This window comes from Somniosus microcephalus, chromosome 2 (genome assembly GCF_052327205.1).
Source record: "Somniosus microcephalus isolate GS21.2 chromosome 2, FLI_Smic_1.0, whole genome shotgun sequence".
Classification (NCBI taxonomy): Eukaryota; Metazoa; Chordata; class Chondrichthyes; order Squaliformes; family Somniosidae; genus Somniosus; species Somniosus microcephalus.
This window is the reverse complement of record NC_140988.1, coordinates 285,558,810-285,580,582: the sequence shown is the minus strand read 5'-3', so window position 1 is coordinate 285,580,582 and position 21,773 is coordinate 285,558,810. Positions and strand designations below refer to the sequence as shown.

General features: G+C 43.9%; 1 protein-coding gene across 5 annotated transcripts in view; it reads left to right on the top strand.

Annotated features, from left to right (window-relative positions):
* dnajb5 (DnaJ heat shock protein family (Hsp40) member B5) overlaps positions 1–21,534 on the top strand; it is a 64,414-nt gene extending 42,880 nt beyond the window's left edge. For 2 of the 5 annotated variants that reach the window (XM_085973124.1, XM_085973122.1), the window contains exon 4: positions 18,517–21,534. In XM_085973124.1, coding sequence (XP_085829250.1) covers positions 18,517–18,750 — 234 coding nt within the window. In that variant the 3' untranslated portion in view covers positions 18,751–21,534. Of the gene's footprint in view, positions 1–2,478; positions 4,835–6,695; positions 6,857–7,015; positions 8,424–18,516 lie in introns of those variants that run through there. The other 3 variants (XM_085973129.1, XM_085973133.1, XM_085973140.1) reach the window with 3 other exon arrangements.
* The last annotated feature ends 239 nt before the right edge of the window (positions 21,535–21,773 follow it).

Genomic DNA, 21,773 nt, shown 5'->3' with positions numbered 1-21,773 from the left:
AATTCTCCCATCTCTGACTGTAAAGGACCTACATTTACCTTCGCCAGTCTTTTCCTTTTCACATACCTATAGAAGCTTTTACAATCCGTTTTTATATTTTTCGCTAGTTTGTGCTCATATTCCATTTTCCCTTTCTTTATCAATTTCTTTGCTGATTTCTAAAAAAATCCCAATCCTCAGGCTGACCGCTTTTTCTTGCAACTTTATAAGCTTCCTCCTTTGACTTAATGCTAGCTTTAATTTCTTTTGTTAGCCATGGTTTAATCACTTTTCCTTTTGGGTTTTTATGCCCTAGAGGAATATATGTTTGTTGTAAATTATGCATTATTTCCTTGAATGTTAACCATTGTATGTCCACCTTCATATCTTTTAGTCTCCCAATCTACCATGGCCAACTTGTCCCTCATACCCTTGTAGTTTCCTCTGTTTAGATTGAAGACCTTAGTTTCAGATTGGAATACATCACTCTCAAACTTAACATAAAATTCAACCATATTATGGTCACTTGTCCCTAAAGGCCCCTTTCCCACAAGATTATTGATTAGCCCTTTCTCATTACACAGTACCAGATCCAGAATAGCCTGTTCCCTGGTTGGTTCCTCCACATACTGATCCAGGAAACCATCTCGCATGCATTCCAAGAATTCGTCCTCCACACCATTAGTGGTAATTTGATTTGCCCAGTCAATATGTAGATTAAAGTCCCCCATGATTACCGTATTGCCCTTGTTACATGCACTTCTAATCTCTAAAAGGTTGCACATCCTGCATTATTCCATCATCCTGCTGCCATTTAAAAAAAAAAAAAAAAAAAAAAACTTTTTTTTTCATCTTGTCCCTTATTCATGCTTCTTCATCCAATTGAAACTGAAACAGTAACGGCAATGAAAATACAATATTGCAGCTGATTGCAGATAGGGGCTTAACAGATATTCCTATATTTTGAAGAACTTAGACATGGTGTGCTTCATTTCTGAAATAGCTATCTCAATCTCTGCTTGGCCATTTGAAGCATAGAAAAAGGTAAAATTGTCACATCCATATATTAAGATATTTCAGTTTTGACTTCTGTTTATTGCATCAAACCATAGTGAACAACCTTTGTAAAACCAGGCTGAGAGCTTAGGAAGCAGCTTTGAAAATGTGAGGCCCACGGATGTCAGATAAAATGAAAATCAAGATGGGTAACGTACTCCATATTTTGAAGATGAGAATATTGATATTTCTGCTGTTCAGACAAATTGATCATGGAAATTGTTAACCAAATCTAATATGTTATGCTTCTGTTAGCCAATAAAGAACTGACCCATTACAGTACAAATACTGTGGATGCTGGAAATCTGAAATAAAAAGTTTCTGCCATTTCCCCAGCAGTTCCGCCTCCCCAGGGCTGACAAAATTCCCCCCAATGTTTCAGGTCGATGACCTTTCGTCAGAGCGTCATCAAAAGGTCATTGACCTGAAAAGTTAACTGTTTCTCTCAACACAGATGATGCCTGACCTATGAGTATTTCCAGCATTTTCAGTTTTTATGACCCATTGCAGCAGTTAGTAACTCAGCCAGTTGGGTTGATTTACAAGATAATTACAGATGGGGAAGACCATTCTTAATTCATCCATCAAGAAAGATCCTAATGTCTCCCCATTGTAGCATCCAGTTGTTTCTTAAATTATTCAGTGGTTTTTGCCTGCACCACTATCTTGAATTTTATTCCACATGTTGATCACTCTTTGTGTGAAGGAGAATTTCCTGTGATAAAATGACCTTTTACTAGCTTGAACCTGTGCAGCGTAGTTCTACTCTCCTAGTTTAACTCGCCTGCTGTTTCTCTCATCTTGTCTAGGAAGGGTTAACAGTCTCAGCATGTATGCAATTTCCAAGAGTTTTGTTGACACAATAGTGCAGTATTCAAGCATTAAATTTTCCAAACATAATTTGATTACAGATCAAACTTTGAATGGCTCAATCAAATTGTAGTTCTGTAGTACCCCACCCTGCCTCCACACTTGCTTAAAACCTTATTATATGTCTAACTTTTTCCAGTTCTGACGAAAGGTCATCAACCTGAAACGTTAACTCTTTTTCTCTCTTTACAGATGCTGCCTGACCTGCTGAGTATTTCCAGCATTCTCTGTTTTTATTTCAGATTTCCAGCATTCGCAGTTTTTGCTTTTGTTGTAGTTCTGGGCTCAAGACTCCTGAACTAAAGAAATTTAGTAAGCCAAATTCTTATTGGTTGACTCCACTTAGTAAGAGAAATTCAGGTGGATTTAGGGCAAGGTTTTTATTTCTGTCTCGGTTTGTTAAAATTATAAAGATGGTTTCTGAAGCCAAGATTCGAACAATTTGTCTATTCTGTTAAAATTCAAGAAGTGCTTTTGAGTTTTCCCTCTGGAGATTGTTTGATTTCTGAACATGGTGGATTCTGCATACTAGAACCTAAAAGAACTGCTTACTTTACTTTATTTTGACTGCAGATATCAGCAAAGCAAGTCTGTCAAGCCAAAAAGCAAAATGACTGGTAGTGAATCAGCATTGCAACTTCTTCTACTCGCTCGCAGACCCTCCAGGACACTGTATTCATAGTTAAAATGATCTGAAGCCTGGTTTCTAAGATTATTTCTGGGTCCTTCGGGGTCATCTGGAATCGTTTAAACCAGCTTTGAGTCGGTGAAACTTCACTGGTTCACGGGCACTGATGGGGATAGTTGTCTGCATCCACTGCAGTTCCTTGTACTGTATATAATTACTTTTACTGAACTGACTCCATACTCCCCAGGCACTCCTCTTTATGTCAAATTCTTTGTCAAATACTGCAGTAAGTTTTGCTGAAGCTTCCCTCAAACAGGGACAATGAATGGGCCAAAGAGCACCTGGAACACTATACCTAGAACAATGTGTTGCAATAATGAGCAGTACAATGAAGTAGCATTTTTTTTGCAAGCTCAGCCTTGAAGTCTATCTTTGTATGGATAGTTTTCAATACATCAGTCAATGAGGAAGCACAAGATCCTTGAGGGCCAAAGGATTGGGATCAATCTGATGACCAACTAATCAACCAGTAGCCTTTAATAACACCTTGGTTCTTCTCAGAATAGAGCCTACATAATGGTCTCTACATCTTGAATTTTGGCAGGACAGTAACTAAAACCATATTCAAGATCATCACAAGTGTCTTTAGTTCTTTTTGTCTTGCTTTCTGTATGTCACTGTTCGATGAAAAAGAGAGCTGGACTTGAATGCTCTATCAAGTAGTATGTGCTGTGGTTATTTTTACTTCTCTGCATACTCCTAGGAAAGCAGTTATTTCCAAAGTTAATGGGGCCTTGGAGTTAAAATTGGAGGGGGGGAGCTTCAAGCTCTTTTAGTGAGGGAGTGGCTTTGTTAATTGGTTAGAAGCAGGACCTAGAAAACTCTGCTGCCTGACCTGTGACTGCAGTAAACTATCCCTCCTCATCCTTCTCGACCTATCTGCAGACTTTGATACGGTTGGCCATACCATCCTCCTCCAACGCCTCTCCTCCGTCATCCATCTAGGTGGGACTGCCCTCGCCTGATTCCATTCTTATCTAGCCAGTCGTAGCCAGAGAATCACCTGTAATGGCTTCTCTTCCCGCTCCTACATCGTTGCCTCTGGAGTCCCCCAAGGATCTATCCTTGGACCCTCCTATTTCTCATCTACATGCTGCCCCTCGGCGACATCATCCGAAAACTGGTCAGGTTCCACATGCACGCTGACGACACCCAGCTCTACCTCACCACCACCACCTCGCTCGATCCCTCCTGGATGAGCAAATATTTCCTCCCAACTAAATATTGGGAAGTCTGAAGCCATTGTTTTCAGGCCCTGCCACAAACTCCGTTCCCTAGCCACCAACTCTATCCTCTCTCTGGCCACTGCCTGAGGCTGAACCAGACTATTCGCAACCTTGGCGTCCTATTTGTCCCTGAGCTGAGCTTCAGACCACATAGCCGCTCCCATTACTAAGACCACCTACTTCCACTTCTGTAACATTGCCCTTCCGTAACATCCCCCGATCTACGATCCTGCCTCAGCTCATCTGTTGCTGCAATTTTCATCCATGCCTTTGTTACCGCTAGACCTGACTCTTTCAATGTTCTCCTGGCTGACCTCCCATCTTCCACTCTCCATAAACTTGAACTCATCCAAAACTCTGCTGCCCATGTCCTGGCTTGCACTGTATCCCGTTCACCCAGCACCCCTGCACTCACTGGCCTACATTGGCTCCCGGACCGGCAGTGCCTCGATTTTTAAAATTCTCATCCTCCTTGGCCTTGCCCCCTCCCTGTCTCTCTGGCCTCTTCCAGCCCTGCGGCCCTCTAGGATCTCTCTGCTCCTCCAATTCTGGCCTCTTGTGCATCCCCAGTTTTAATCGCTCCACCATTGGCGGCCGTGCCTTCAGCTTTCTGGGCCCTAGGCTCTGGAATTCCCTCCTAGATCTCCCCATCTCTTTCTCCTTTTAACACGCTCCTTAAATCTGACCTCTTTGACCAAGCTTTTGGTCACCTGTCCTAATATTTCCTTATGTGGCTCGGTGTCAAATTTTGTTTGATAACTCTCCTGTGAAGTGCCTTGGGATGTTTTATTATGTTAAAGATGCTGTATAAATGCTCCTTGCTACTGTTGTTTTGGCTTTTGCTGTCATATACAGTGTGTACCCAGGGAGTGTTTAGCAAGGAGGAAAAAAAACTAGGATAGGAAAAGAGGCAAGGAAGCTTAAAAATACAAGGATTACAAAACTTCACAAGCCGCACAGGTTATATCCTGAAATTCATTTCAAAATAAATCTTCTTCTCCCTCCTTCTCTCCATGATTTGTTTATTGTGCTTTTATCCATGGTATGCATAGGTGGACAGTTAACCTTTCCTTTATCAGATTCAGAGGATTGTTGAATTTGTTCTTATATTAATAAACCTGTTGGAGTCCTCTGAAATGAGCTAAGTGAATGTTAAAGGTGAGATTAGATGTTGAATTCAAAATGCTGCATTGCCAATACTGCACTTAGCAGTGGTGCAATAAATACTTATTTGCCGACTACTGAGCTCCAATACTGGGATTTGCTTAGTACCTCTTAGAAAACCTTTAAAATCTTTCTTTTAATCTCTGTCAAAATTCTTCAAGGAAATGCTAGTAAGAGTTACAAACCCTGTACACTCTGAATAAATTTAGAATATGAAAAGGAAACTAAATGGAGGTTCTTCAATCTGAACAGCTGGCTATGTGGACATGTTTGCTATAGAAGCCGTTTTGCCTGCTCTAATTTATTTGTGACCTTTGTTTGGACTGGCTATTTTGAAGTAGGCTTTTTCTAATTATAGTTTTAGTTCATCCACGAGAAACTTGATATCTGTCAAACATCCAACTAAAAGCTGGGAGGTTTGCTGTTAAAAGGAGCTGTTTTCAAATGTGCATAGACCATGAGATTGTGTACTCCCTTATGCAACATACAATTTTCATTCTAGATTACTATATGCTTTTAAATTTGAATCCTTAAAACAAATTTGTGCATGCGCAGTCCGTTCTTTAGACTTTATTCATATGAAGTGGCCGCAATACATGCTAGAATTACAGGTCTTTAACGCTCCCCTTTTTTTTTCTCCACCATCATTGCCCTCTCCCAAGCTTAGTTTTTGCTTCAAACCAGCTACACCAATTACCTCACTGTTTCCTTGTCGCCTATTTATTTATGGTGCTGAAACACTGTCTGAGGTGGCTCTTGCCTTCCTTTTATCACATATTAATGTTCAAACTCTGGCCCATTTGAATCCTGCAATTTGCACACAATTTCAGAACAAGGCCTAGAAATTGGGTATAGCCCCGCTTGAGGCGCTAGAACTGGCGGAGCGCTAAGTTTATAGCCAGACGAAACTTATCGCTGCCTGGCGAGATATTGGGTTGCATCGCCCCCAAAGGGGATTGAGGTGCTAATTCAGCCGTTGCACGGTGCTCCTAAGGCGCAAAAGTTCAGGCGCTACTCAATATCGACGCGGACGGGCGCAGCGCAGGTGATCTCAATTATGGGAAACCACGAGACTTCCAGGCGCCGGCCGGCTCTTAAAGGGGTGGGTCAGTCAGCCTGAGCTTCAACACCCAATGCCCTGTAGGCCTCAGATTTGGTGCTCGCCCTTCTCTGGCGTTAGAAACTTGTTGAGCATGGAGAAGGTTAGACAGAGAGCAGAGTGCTTCAGCACTGAGGCTCTGGACCAGTTGGTGGCTGCAGTTGAGCGCCGTCGAGATGTCCTGTATCCGGACAATGGCAAGAGGCCGAATCAGAAGGCTTACCGACGATCTTGGAGGGAGGTTGCTGTGAGGGTCAACTCCAGCAGCATGGCGACCAGGACCCCTGTTCAGTGCAGGAAGAAATTCAACGACCTCACACGGATCGTTAGGGTGAGTGATGGTTTAGCAAACTTCTGATTCCCTCCATCTGCAGCTGACTTCGGGCACCCTGTTGCCATGATGCCCCAATGGCCATCTGTCAGCAAGCACCCATGGCCCTTTTCTGGGCACACACATGGACAAATGTCTCAAGGCCTCATTTAAGGGCTCTTTCACCATGGGGGGCATGCGATGATGTCTCAAGGCCTCATGTAAGGGCTCTTTCACCATGGGGGGCATGCGATGATGTCTCAAGGCCTCATGTAACACAACTTCCCCATCTTTCCTCTCCAGGCCAAGCTGGCGGCCAGGCGAAGGGACCACTTTGAAACCAGTGGCGGGCCTCCACAAGTGGTCCCTCTCACGGATCTGGAGGAGAGAGTGCACCAGATTCTTGGAGGACGTCTGTCTGGTCCTGTGACCACTGCATCTGCCGACCCCATTTCCGACCGAGGGTAAGACTCTCACCTTTTTCACCTGTTGCCTTCCACTTGGTCGCCCCGCCAGCATGCTTCCTCAGTGTGCAGCCATGTCAGAGCCTTGCCGCAATCTGGCATGCCTTTCCGCAAACCTGTCCTTTTGCTAAAGCCACTCTTCCACCTCCCTGCTTTCAGATGAATCAGCACCAACTCGGGCTCAACGCACTGAAGCTGCCAGTGCCAGTGCCACCGAAGGCGAGGAGCAGGAGGAATCCGGACCAGCCGTTGCAGAATCCGGGGAGCGGACACATCTACAGACTGGGGATAGTAATCCCCTGGAGGGGAGGGGGGGGGGTGCTCTGAGGATGAACCAGTTGCCGGAACAAGCGGCATGCAGCAACGCAAGGGGGATAGGCAAGTTCGGCCACCGTCTCCCCGGAGGGCAAGGCAGGTAGTTATGACTGCTGCTCAGAGTGCAGAGGAGGTGCGTCGCCTGGGTGAAATGAGCAAACAGGCCCGGCTCAGACACACGGAGCTGATGGCTGCAGTGGAGAAGATGCCTGAGTCAATAGATCCATTGGCTAAGAGTATGTTGGACTTCGGGGCAACAATGGAGAGGACTCTACAGGGCTTTGGGGCAACAATGGACAGGACTCTCCAGGGCTTCGGGGCAACAATGGACAGGACTATCCAGGGCTTCGGCCCAACAATGGAGAGGACTGTCCAGGGCTTTGAGGCCGCTATGGAAAGGACTGTTCAGGACTTCGGACAATCCCTGGAAAGGTCTGTCCAGGGCTTGTCCGAGGCAGTGGAGCAGTCGGCACCTGCCTTGTCCGAAGCAATGGGAAGAACTGTCCAGGGCTTCTCCGAAGCACTGGCACCTGGCACACAGGTCCTCACTGTTGCCACGCAGTCACTTGCTGGGCTCCTCCACACCCAGATTGAGGCAACGCGATCTCTCACTGCAGCCACCCTCTCTGCATCAGTTAGGATCACCCTGGGCCCTTCCAGTCCCATACAAGGCCAGGAATCAGTGGAGCATGCAATTGTGGCGGATGAGCCGAGCCGGTCCCCTCAGATAGCCAGTGTGTCGTCCGACCATGGTGCAGGTGTCCTCTCTCTGCAGGAAACCATTGCACATGCCAGCGCTGGTATGTCTGCAGTGCAGCTGCCACCACCTGCAGGGCACACTGCTTCCAGCCATGGTCACATCAAGCATCCTGCGTCCGCACCCTCCAAGCCCAGAGGTCGGCCAGGCCGTCCCTCAGGGGCTTCTGCGCTTCCACACTGTCAGCAGGCGTCCCCCAGCCTTGAGCCCGCCACTGGGGTCCAATTACGTAGGAGCAGCAGGGAGGGAAGGGGCCGGGTGCAAAAGAGAAGTCGTTCTCCCTCAAGGGGCCAGTTGTAGAGGGAGGTGCTGAGACGTTTCTTTGTCCAAATTCAAGGACACCCTCACCTGTTGTTATATTTGCAGAAGGTTTGTTGAGTTTTGCGGCTTTGCCGAAGAGTTCACAGTTATTTTGTTACTTGTGGTTTCTGTTGACATTACGTTGTTTTGCTGTAATGAAAGACTTTTGTGCCAATAAACAGAAGTTTCAATGTGGCATGGTGCACGTGACTACTTTCAGTGATGCTGGCATTCAGAGGCCGTCAAACATCCAAAGTGCGCAGGAGTTAAGACTCTCATCATTCCGCCACGGGTCTCGAAACTAGTCCTGATGAGCCTCTGACGTATGGCCCTTCCACTTTCAGGAGCCCTTCCATCTTCCTCCTCCTCCTCCGCCTGCTCTTCCTCCTCCGCCTGCTCTTCCTCCTCCTCCTCCTCCTCCGCCTGCTCTGCTGGTCGTTGAGGGACAGGTGGAATTGGCTGGGTGCGTCGATTTGCCAAGTTGTGGAGCATACAGCAGACGACGACGACGTGTCCCACTTGCTGCGGCGAGTACTGCAGGGATCCCCCCGAATGTTCCAGACATCGGAAACGCTTTTTGAGAACACCAATAGTGTGCTGTTTACTGTGCCTGGTTGCCTGATGGCCGCTGCTGATCAGCTCTTCTGCTGGGGTGTCGGCCACACGGAGTGTTGTCATCAGCCATGGGCAGAGAGGATAGCCCTTGTCCCCAGTAAGCCAGCCTCGTGTTCGAGCCAGCCCCTCAAAAAGGTGACAAACTGAGGTCAACCGCAGGATAAAGGCATCGTGGCTGCACCCTGGGAAATGCGCGGTGACTGCCATGATGATTTGGCGGTGGCCACAGACCAGCTGCACGTTGAGGGAGTGGAACCCCTTGCGGTTGCGGAAGTCCTAAGGATGCTGGCATGGCGCCCTCAAAGCCACGTGTGTGCTGTCAGTCGCCCCCTGCACCATGGGGAAGTCCGCAATAGAAGCGATACCCTGCGCGCGTTCCGCCTGCTTGTGCAGGGTCAGAGGGAAGGTCATGAATTGACGCCTTCGCCTATAGAGGGCATCTGTAACTTGCCGGATGCAACAGTGGACTGCAACCTGAGCGATAGTCGCAATGTCCCCAATGGCTGACTGAAAGGATCCGTTGGCATAAAAATGGAGGCCAGTCAGTTTAGTGATCACGGACAGAGAGGTCCTGCACCATTCACGCGGCTACAGATCCTGAGCAAGCAGGTGGCACAGATCAGTAACAATGTCCCTCCAGAATCGGAGCCTTCGCAAACACTGCTCCTCCGACATGTGAAGACTTGACACCTGCTGCCTAAAGACCCTCGCAGCATCCCGTCGGATTGGCCGACCTCCATTGCCCCTCCTCCTTCTGGCCAATCCCGGTCCCCTCTCCCGCCGTCTCTCTGCCCCTTCACAGTGTTGGGCCATGAGGCCGTCGCCCTCCAAAGAAGCTCCCATTCCGATGCCAGTTGGTCAAAAGGCTTTTAGGTGTAGTGCTGCAAGTGCTTCGGACAGGTTTGAAGGTCCCAAGTACTCTAAAGCTAAATTCCCAAAACTCTGCTCCACAGTAGCTCGCCAACTCTCTCCAGCAACGATCGCAATGAGCAGGCCAAGTGGCTGAAGCTTCTGCACTAGAGCTGTCCCCTTTAAATAGCGCCCCCCTACTCCAAGAAGGGCCTGCTAGCCCTCCCTCGAACTGTCACTAATAGCGCTAGGCGTTAAGGCTCCGGGCGCCACCCAATATGCGCTCAGGCGCTCCTAAAAGGCGTTGCACACTGAAATGACGTCATGATCTGCTTGCGCTCGCGGGCGCGCGCAAACACTTAGCGCAGGCGTTAAATGTATAGTCAATATCTGAGTTGTCGCTATCTTCATAGCGACCGCCCCAACATAGGGTATCGCCCCAATTCTAGGTCTCTTTAGGCGCTCAGCGCCGGCGCTACCAACCGAATTTCTAGGCCCAAGTTCCTTGCAACAGCCATAGCATATACATGCACTGACACAAATAGGAACTCTAGCAACCAGAATTGCTCAGTTACAAATTTAGGTGCTATCATTGCCACTTGGATGTCTGGCAAATGTGCACAGTAAGTGGAACAGAATGGATAGGACAGAACAGAAGGGAAGTTTCTGCTCGTTATAAATCCCTTGAAGGTAGCATACTTGACTGAAGAATATTATAATGCTGTTACTGGAATCAACAACAGGCATTGATGGGCACGACTGATTCTACACATTGAAATAACTTGCCAATCTCACTGTTTAATCTACATCTCAAAATCAAAGTAAATCTGTTTGCAACTTTCTTAATAACAAATGACTGAATTCATAGCCCATATCAGATGAGTGATGACTTGCTGTCGCATGCAAAATGTATTAATTGGAGGGAGTGTGTTTTGGCATGATATTTCCAAATCTATTTACTCTTGTTACATAGGTTACCTATATCTGTGATTTGTTGCATAACTTTTTTCTAATCACTGCTAATTAAATGATTTTTTATTGCTTTGTTTTATACTTGTTTCAACCTATAGTAAACCTAGGCTTAACTTGTGTGTTGCAAACCTGTTGCTTCCAAACCTGGGAAATTCATATAGACAGGTGGTCAGTTTCAATTGAAGCCAATTGACTTATTCAAATAAGCAGGGAATTTGGGCAATCCAGTGATTGTTTTCACACAAGTAAATAAAACCGTCACTAGCATGGTGAAATACCCAGCACACAGACATTTTAGAAGTTATTGCCATTAGATTAGTTGATCTATTTTCCATCCTTCTGCTAATTTTGGATTTTTAAATGCAGTTTTTTTTTTAAAAGGGGGTTTGTCATATCAACTAGGATAGTCCTTTTGGAGGAGAACTAAATTCAATTTGCTACATGCAAACAGGCTTAAAAGTTAGTACACAGATTATCTTTAAGCATAAAACAATTATCAGATGTGCACAGCAGCATTTACACTGCATTCACCATTTTGCTGCTGGCCATGGATGGGCTGAGCACTCCAGTCGGGCTGCTGGCCATGGATGGGCTGAGCACTCCAGTCGGGCTGCTGGCCATGGATGGGCTGAGCACTCCAGTCGGGCTGCAACATGTGCTGCTGGCCATGGATTGGCTGAGCACTCCAGTCGGGCTGCAACATGTGCTGCTGGCCATGGATTGGCTGAGCACTCCAGTCGGGCTGCAATATGTGCTGCTGGCCATGGATGGGCTGAGCACTCCAGTCGGGCTGTAACATGTGCTGCTGGCCATGGATTGGCTGAACACTCCAGTCGGGCTGCAATATGTGCTGCTGGCCATGGATGGGCTGAGCACTCCAGTCGGGCTGCAACATGTGCTGCTGGCCATGGATGGGCTGAGCACTCCAGTCGGGCTGCAACATGTGCTGCTGGCCATGGATGGGCTGAGCACTCCAGTCGGGCTGCAACATGTGCTGCTGGCCATGGATTGGCTGAGCACTCCAGTCGGGCTGCAATATGTGCTGCTGGCCATGGATGGGCTGAGCACTCCAGTCGGGCTGCAATATGTGCTGCTGGCCATGGATGGGCTGAGCACTCCAGTCGGGCTGTAACATGTGCTGCTGGCCATGGATGGGCTGAGCACTCCAGTCGGGCTGCAATATGTGCTGCTGGCCATGGATGGGCTGAGCACTCCAGTCGGGCTGCTGGCCATGGATGGGCTGAGCACTCCAGTCGGGCTGCAACATGTGCTGCTGGCCATGGATGGGCTGAGCACTCCAGTCGGGCTGTAACATGTGCTGCTGGCCATGGATGGGCTGAGCACTCCAGTCGGGCTGCAACATGTGCTGCTGGCCATGGATGGGCTGAGCACTCCAGTCGGGCTGCTGGCCATGGATGGGCTGAGCACTCCAGTCGGGCTGTAACATGTGCTGCTGGCCATGGATGGGCTGAGCACTCCAGTCGGGCTGTAACATGTGCTGCTGGCCATGGATGGGCTGAGCACTCCAGTCGGGCTGCTGGCCATGGATGGGCTGAGCACTCCAGTCGGGCTGCAATATGTGTTTTTGCCATTGGTGAATCGTAAAGACCTTCTCTTAACATAGAGGATGTTCTGTGGCCAGAATGAAAAAGTCACAATGGCAACTATATACTACCAAAAATTGCATTTATATTGCACTTCTCATGCCTCGGGTGGGGGAATAGGTAGACACCAAGGAGGAAGTATGGAATGGGAGGAGGGGTGAGGAGAGTAAGGGGGACAAAGGCACAATCTAAGGGATCAATAATTAGGACTTTTTAAACCGGGAGGCATGCGCAGTTCTGATAAATCTGATTCAAAAGTGTGTATATATAGGGCAAAATTGGCATCAAGCGAACAGGCTTACAGTGAGTTCTATCATTTCTTTCAACTCTTCCTAGGGATGCAAGGCAACATTTATTGCCTATCCTGGAGTGTGAGATTGGAATTATGTGTAGGCCAGACTAGGTAGGGATGACATGTTGAATGACAATCTAGCAGCTTTCAAGGTCTGTTAATTTCTGGACTAGCACATTGAAAATAATCAGATTTATTGAATCTCACTACCAGACTTATTGAACTCATGATCTCTGGGTTACTGTTCATTAACATGGGCTCTTGGGAAAGAGCGGGGAAATGGGACTAATTGGATAGCTTTCAAAGAACCAGCACCGGCACGATGGACCGAATGGCTGCCATCTATGCTGTATGATTCTATGACCAATAGGCTACTGTAGCCTCAATTGGTTAATAATAAAGGCATATTTGTACAATCTAACGTGTTTACTGTGTCACTAGTGCTGATTTAATTAGTCCTGTGGTAAATTTGCTTACAAGTAATTTAATAAACTAGACCACTACTTTTCACGATATTCACTTCTTGGTTTGCTTGGCTTTTTAGGTATAACTGCAGTGTGAAAGATCTTGAAACTCTTCAGGTGCTACTCCTTGACCACTTAGTGGCATCATTATAAACCAATTTAAAGTACACTGCAACTACATTTTCAGTCAGCAAACATATTTGTTTCTGTACTTATTTAATACCACATTTATAGTAAAGCGGCAGAATTCTTCAAACTGACTGTCTGTCCCTCCTGGTAATAACACCATTTATAATGAGGGGTAAATTTATTCATAGAAAGGTGAAAGTCACAACCAGAAAACATACCTGCTCAAAGTCTTCCAGCTCCTATCTCTACCAGTACATTGTCTTTTTCGATAAAGCTTCAGAGTTGAGTTGAAAGATTTATCTAAACTGCTTATGCACAGTTGCCGGTACTTGAAGGTCTTCCCTGCCCAGTGGCCCATCGGGGGTGTGATGGAGGGTATATGGAGTATGCCCACTTAATGTGGATTAAACAGTGTGTTATGCTTAGTCTTCATCAACTTGAATCCTTATGCATACCATGGACCCCATTAGCATTATACATTTATGTATAACCCACACTTGTATGCATTCCCATTATCATTATATACCTTGATTAATCCTTGTTCCTCTGTATTCCATACTTTATGCCATAACATTTTACCCCTTCATTAACTTAATATGGGCTGATGAGAAATCCCTGCCGCACTATTAACTGTTCAGTATTGAATGGCTTATGATCCATAACTTGACTTCTTTCCACCTATTGCTCAAAACTGGCATCTCCATTAATGTCTTAGCTAGATCTCTTCCTTGATTCTACCAGCCCTTATTGGAAGACTAAACTATATAGTACTAAAATGAGTTCACTGATCCACTTAATTTAGATCGAACCCCAGTTTTGAAGAGTTACATATTAATGAAGAGGCAGAGTCATCCACATAATGAAGCATAAAGAGCAATAATAAACATGGCAAATTTCAAATTGTGAACCTGAATGTATCACCTCTCCTGTTGAGATGTAAAGAAGTACAGCAGATCCTACTTCCAAAAGCAGATAAATCACACAAGGTCAAGGTAACACAAGCAACCATCTTCTGATGATAGTAAGAGTCTCTGTCAGTTACTGTAATTTTTTTTAATACTATTGTGCGGTCATGTTTAGGCTTTGGTCTCGATGAATCATTAACAATAGGAGTAGACAAGCATTAGTTAAATTCTTTTGTCGATTATTTTAAGATCTTTTATATCTACCTGAACACAGTGAACAGAAATGGCCCAGAGCTTAACTGTGTAGATACACTGAAAAACTGTCCTTAATTCCTATTTTCTTCTCTCCTCTAACCATTTTTTACTTTAGTTAACTATCTTCCCCCAATTCCATACCTCTTAATCTTCTCTAGTAATCTCCCGTTTGGTACTTGGTCAAAGGCTTTCTTAAATTCTATGCACTACATCCACTGCATTTATTTATGGCTTACAAGCATGTCTGTAATTTCTGGGTCTGCACTGGAAATTAGAGTCACTAGAAAGAGATTTTTAAAATTGTTTTTGTTCTTTCGGATGAGACGTTAAACCGAGGCCCCGTTTGCTCTCTCAGGTGGACGTAAAAGATCCCATGGGACAATTTTGAAGAAGAGCTGGAGAGTTATCCCTGGTGTCCTGGTCAATATTAATCCATCAATCAACATCACTAAAAACAGATTATCTGGTCATTATCACATTGCTATTTGTGGGAGCTTGCTGTGCGTGAATTGACTGCCGTGTTTCCTACATTACAACAGTGACTACGCTTCAAAAGTACTTAATTGGCTGTAAAGTGCTTTGGGACGTCCGGTGGTCGTGAAAGGCGCTATATAAATGCAAATCTTTCAAGTCTTTTTTTTCTTCCCTGAACTGCACGGAGCTTGACAGTGACTCACTTTACAGTTTAGTAACAAACAAATTTCAGAGCCAGTTTCTCTCCCCAGGTCCCTTTTCCCACAGGTCACCCCGCTGAATGTGTCTGTCAGACACCGCAAGCCCCTTTCTTATCAGCCTTGACTGTTGGGGCAGCTCAGGCTTGGGAGCCCGGCCTGATTGAAATAAGTGAGAATAAAATAGAGCAGCTTATCACCTTGTCAGAATGTCTCAAGGTGCTTGGTCTCCTTATCTGAGGAAGGATATACTTGCCTTGGAGGTGGTGCAACAGAGGTTCACTAGATTGATTTCTGGGATGAGATGGTTGTCCTATGAGGAGAGATTGAGTAGATTGGGCCTGAGAGGTGATTGATTGTTAGAAATCCTGAGGCTTGAAACATCAGGCCTTAACAGGACAATATTGTATTTTTTGAACTTCAGGGCTGCCCAGCTGGACTGAGAGGGTCTTTTCTGCTCAACAAAACTAAAGTGAGTGAATGAACATTACGTAATAAAGGAGAAAAATTAACAGGGCATTGACAAGTCTAATCACATATATTTAAGTTGCATGTAGAATAATAAGTGAATAGATGTGGATAGGCTAAAGAAGCTGGGGTTGTTCTCCTTGGAACAGAGAAGGCTAAGAAGAGATTTGATAGAGGTGTTTAAAATCATGAAGGATTTAGATAGAGTAAATAAAGAGAAATTGTTTCCATTGGCTGAAGGATCAATAACGAGAGGGCACAGATTTAAGGTGATTAGCAAAAGAACCAGAGGCAACATGACAAATCTTTTTACGCAACGAGTGGTTAGGATTTGTAATGCACTGCTTGATAGAGTGGTGGATACAGATTCAATAGTAACTTTCAAAAGGAAATTGGATAAATACTTGAAGGAGAAAAAATTGCACCCGAGAGAGCAAATGGGGGCTCGGTTTAACGTCTCATCCGAAAGAACAAAAACACTTAAAAAAAAATCTCTTTCTAGTCACTCTAATTTCCAGTGCAGACCCAGAGATTATAGACATGCTTGTAAGCCATAAATGGGGAAAGAGCGGGGTGGGGCTGGGGGGTGAGTGGGACTAACTGGATTACTCCTCCAAAGAGCCGGCGCAAACTCGATGGGCCAAATGGCCTCCTTCTTCTGTGCTGTACTATTCTGTGATTTCCCCTCAAGAGTGTTGTGAATCTTTGGAATTTTCTACCTGAAAGGGCTGTGGATGCTGAGTCGTTGAGTATATTCAAGGCTGAGATAGATAGACTTTTGGACTCTTTAAGGGAATCGAGGGACATGGGGATCGGATGGGAAAGTGGAGTTGAGGTCGAAGATCAGCCATGATCTTATTGAATGGTGGAGCAGGCTCAAAGGGCCATATGGCCTACATCTGCTCCTAATTCTTATGGTCTTACTACCTTCTCAAAATAATTCTATGGGCTTTTAACTAGATAGGTGGTAATTTCAGCCTTGAAGACTCTCCAGATTTTCCCTACCACTGGCCTGTAATTACAGGGATTAGAACATAAGAAATAGGAGCAGGTGTAGGCCAGATGTTGTCAAGCTTCTTCAGTGTTGTTAGAGCTGCACTTATCCAGGCAAGTGGAGAGTGTTCATCACACTCCTGACTTGTGCCTTGTAGATGGTGGCAAGGCTTTGGGGAGTCAGGAGCAATGTTCTCCCAAAGGTGCGCGCCCGAGCACCAATCAGGAGGTCCCATGCAGGCCGCTCACCAGCTGCAGCTGGAATATACCGCGGCTGCGCGGCAAATTCAAAGGGACCGCGCAGTTAGACCGCAAATTAGTGGGTACATTGGTCAGGAGGTGAGTCACTCGCTGCAGAATACCCAGCTTCTGATCTCTTGTAGCCGCAGTATTTATGCGGCTGGTCCCGTTTAAGTTCCTGGATAATGGTGACCCCCCGCCCAGGATGTTGATAGTGGGGGATTTTTATCCATGACCTCCAAGCTGCAGGTCGGGCTACCTTTTATTTGTGGGATGGCGAGTAAAGGCGCTCGAGACATTGTGGCTTCAGAATTGTGTGATTCAAGCATTCGCGTTAAACATTGTGTGATATCTGTATGCTGTTTTTAATATTAATATATTGCTGTGCAGCTGAGCATTGATGAAATGTCATTAACAACAACAAGTATTTATACTTGCCTTTAATGTAGTAAAACGTCCCATGGCGCTTCACAGGAGTGTTATAAAACAAAATTTGACACTGAGCCGCATAAGGAGATATTAAGGCAGATTGGTCAAAGACGTAGGTTGTAAGGAGCCTCTTAAAGGAGGAAAGAGAGGCGGAGAGTTTTAGGGAGGGAATTCCAGAGCTTAGGCCTTTGGCAGCTAAAGGCACAGCCACCAATGTAGAAGAGGTCCCCTCCTTCAGCTGTGCAAACTGAAGGCTCTTTTTCTCTGGTTAACTTAATGATTACCACTACTGGTGGTTTTACAGGAATTTAAGAACTTGATGAGACTAGGAATATTTCCTCATTTACTTGGATACCAGTACATTTCTAAATTTTCCTTTTCACGGTAGTGTAGTGATGAGGGGTACCAGATTGACCTACATGGATAGAAGTTTGGCTGTGCTTGTAGACAAGAGGCTAAATTGGTACGGCTCTTTTTATGGCATACAACTACTCAATCAAGACTTCTTTTAAAGGCCAACCAAATTGGAAATGGCATAGTGCATTGCGACATCAGTGCTCCATTCCACAGAGTGGTGGGACAAACTCTGACATCCTATCTGGGAAGGTGCCTAACCCATTCCCACAGTAAAGGAAAATCAAAGTGAAAGTTATCACCAGGCCCAGGATAGCAGCAGAATTAGTGGAGGTAAAGTGCTGCCTTTTATTTTTCAATTTAATTAGTCAGCTGGCATAGCATTGTCCCAAAGGCGATTATCCCACTTGGCATTCCTGAAAGCACTTTCTGCACAAGGCAAAATACTGCGGATGCTGGAAATCTGAAATAAAAACAGAAAATGCTGGAAATACTCAGCAGGTCAGGCAGCATCTGTAAAGAGAAACAGAGTTAACGTTTCAGGTCGATGACCCTTCGTCAGGTAATTTCAAGTTGGATTATACGATCCTCTCGGATGCAGCATTTGATACTCTGGATACAGGAGTTGGAACTATGGATTAGAATATAATCTTCTATATAGATATGCCTGATTAAGGATACAATGCTTTAAGAACCTAAATCAATGACAGAAAAGATTATTATGGCCACCAAGCAGCTCTTTCAACAGAACAACAGAACTTGTACCTCCAAGCCCATTGCAGACTCCACTCCACCGATTTAAGCTCCACAGAATTTAATCAGGGAGATTCGGGGAGAATTTCTAAATTCTCCCTGATCCATGAACATAACACTTTATTACTTCCTCAGTACTGTATCACAAAACTGCCATTCAAAATGATGAGCCTGATAAAATAAATGGATTTCTCCTTTTCTATTTTGTGTATATAACTGTGTGTATTGCAGTTTTTGTCAAACAAAAGTGGCTTTAAATATCTTGGTATAATTAAACATTTGTTTACTTTCATAGGCTTTATGTGGTTGTACAGTTAATATTCCTACAATTGATGGCAGAGTGATTCCCCTACCTTGCAATGATGTTATCAAGCCTGGGACTGTGAAGAGGCTGAGAGGTGAGGGTTTACCGTTTCCTAAGACTCCTACTCAACGCGGTGACTATATAGCAGAGTTTCAGATAAAATTTCCTGACAAAATGCCTCCAACAACAAAAGAAATCCTGAAGCAACACCTTCCTATCTCTTAGAACTCAAATCAAAGCAATATTTGATACAGTGCCAGAAGTTTGAAGAAACGAACAAAGGATCATACATTTTCTAATATAATGTAATACCCTTTAAAGAAAATTATTTTAAGTCAGAAACTTTCAGTTCTTTAATATGCTAAGCCTTGTAAGCATAACAATGGTAATGTGCAAAAAAAACCTGTGGAATCTGTTTTAGTAGAATAAAATTCTTAATGCATACTGAAATCACTTTTCACCAGTGTTGTGGGGGGGGGGGGGGATTTATTTTAAATATGTCTGTATTTGAAAAGGTATGTTGCAGAGCTACATCTCTAAAGCTGGGTTTGTACAATACAGCGCAATTAATGTAGAAGCTGAAATACCTGCATAATAAACTAGAGATAGTAATTTGAAAGTTGAGCTTTAAGGGTATTATCCATCAAGAGAAACACTAGATAATTGCAAACTAAAATGACCCAGGTCAGTAGTATTAATGCACAAGTCATCACAGTACAGTACTATAAAATGGTAGGATTTTGTTTGAACCATGGAATCCACTGCAGCAGAAAAGTTTCAAGTTTTGTAAAGCTAGATAAGTTTGCAACAATATTAGCTATAATTTTTTACAACATGTTCCACAATTTGAGGGTAAATTACTGATCAGAATTGCATTTGGACAAGTATACTGGAAGTAGTAGAGACAGAAGCAACCTTGTATGTAGAAGAGCCATTATTTCAAGTAAGTTTGCTTTTTGAGAAGCCATATGCACTTCAAATAATGTTAATAATGGAGAAAATGAAGTTTTTTAAGTGTCGAGTTACAGTTAGCTGTGACAATACAGAACTAAATGCAGAATTTCAGATTTTATATATAAAAACAAGCACCGTCTTACAAAGTCATCTGTGAGCAGCAGAACAGGTAGCTTTGGAGGCTGAGGTAACCTCAACAGGGGTTACACATTTTAAAATTGAGGCAAATTTGAGCTGGAATTTTGTGCATTGGGGAAATCTATTAAAACTGGTACACTCGACTTTCCCTCCGTGCTCATTTGAAAAATATTTCTATTCGGTATTTGTCAAATGTCTGACATTGTATTTTCTTCTGTTTTGTATGAGTTCCTAAGTATAATATAATGTTTAAGTTTTCTAGCTTTCTGCTAACAGTCACTGCAGTTCTTATACCTGATAGACATTTTAACAAAAATTGTTTTTGGTTTTCCTTGTTTTGTGTATTATTAACACTTGTACTGCTTTTTAATTCATCCAGCTTTCCCTATACCACCACACATTAATTCTGAAATTAGATTATATATTCACCTTTTCAGTTATTGACAGCCATCACTTTTTATATGCTTTTTTGCAGTACAGCCATACCATTGTTCTCCTCCACAGCCTAGCCAAGCCAAATTTTATATTTTGCTTTCAATGAGCTCAAACACACTCCAGTCCAGTTCCCACCAATTGTTTAGACATGTAGTTATATATGAGCTTTGTTCGTTCATACTACAGGAAACTTCGCAATATCCGGCACCGATGGGACCGGCGTGATGCCGATCTATGAAAACTTCCGGACAGACCAGCGCTAATGTTGAAGTATACGGAGGCTTTCATTTCCGTATCTGACAACAAACACTGTTGCTTAGCAACAGCTTGTAAACAGTCGGCCCGTACCTTGGAAGCGTCTCTGTAGCTTAGCAACAGCTTCAGAGAGGCTTTCCAGAGACTGACTGTTTAAAAAAAAATGCTAGGAGAAGAAAAAAAAAGAAAAAAAACCTAACAAAACGGCTGCTGATTTCTGCCGTTAGATCGAGGTTTCCAGACATACAACCTCCGGATAAACCAAAGTTTCCTGTAGTGTTATGGCTGAAGTTGGTGCATATAAGACTTGGACAGCAGTTTCAAAATCTTACTGGGCAAGGAGATGATGTAAGTAAAGGAGACATTCTAACTGAGGGATTTTTTTTAGTGGTTTTTTTGGGCCCCTACAACTAATATAGAAAAATCCCTGTGAAAAAAGTGTTTCTGCTGTGCACTGCAACTCAGGGCTGCATGTTTTTGCTGCTGAGTACCTGCTGCTATGAAGCTTTCTGTGCATTGAATAGAACAATTATCACTATTTTATAATCTGGTAAATAGGTCTCTTTAGTAGGGGATTGCACAAACTATTTCTGAGTTTTATCAAATGCAAAATTATTTGGCAATGTTTTTGTTTACTATTTTCCCTCCTTTCTCCCCCACCCCCACATAACTCAAAACAAATTGCCAACTAGAGAAGGAAAAAGTGCAATCTGTGTATTGACTGGAAGTTTTGAAAATGTTCCACCTTTTTATATGTCCGTATGACTGCATACAAAATTATGAACAATGGTTCAAATGTGTAACGTGGCAATGAAAATCTCTTAAATTAGTGATTTAAAAAAAAATAGTTGATGGTACTTCAGTACCAATAAGGAGCACCATGAAGTTGCCAGTGCTAGATAAATTTTTATTTTTTGAACCTGCCTTTTGCACACTTTATTCAGTGGAATTGACAAGAAGCAGAGTGGCCCCTGCACAGCTGGTATTTTGTAACTGAAAACTTTGTATTGTGCAAATAGGAAAGGAATGAAAGTAGCACAGGTGCTGCTTGAGAAAGAATGTCGAACCTTATTCCTGAATCTTATTTTATTTTTTTATTGATTTTAAAGAGACTTTCAAAAAAGGAAAAATCCACACAGGTCCTTTTCAAACCTATAAATTGTTCATTGTTAATACTTCCATCTGTATTTTAATTCTAAAAAAAAATAAACTGCATTTTGACTGAAACTTTCTGTTTTTTCTTTTGGCGTTTTATGTTGCAGTATTTATCAACAGTTTAATTCAGATACTTTATTCATTTTTTTGTAATGGAGAACTCCGACTACCTTCTTTATTTATACAAAGCATATAAGTTGAGCAGTTTTATAAATATATAATGATTTTCTAATTGATGATTAGAAAAGCAGGCCTATGTTCTTGTACTTTTTTTCAAATCTCAAATTTCAAGTGAGCTCAATCAGATTTCC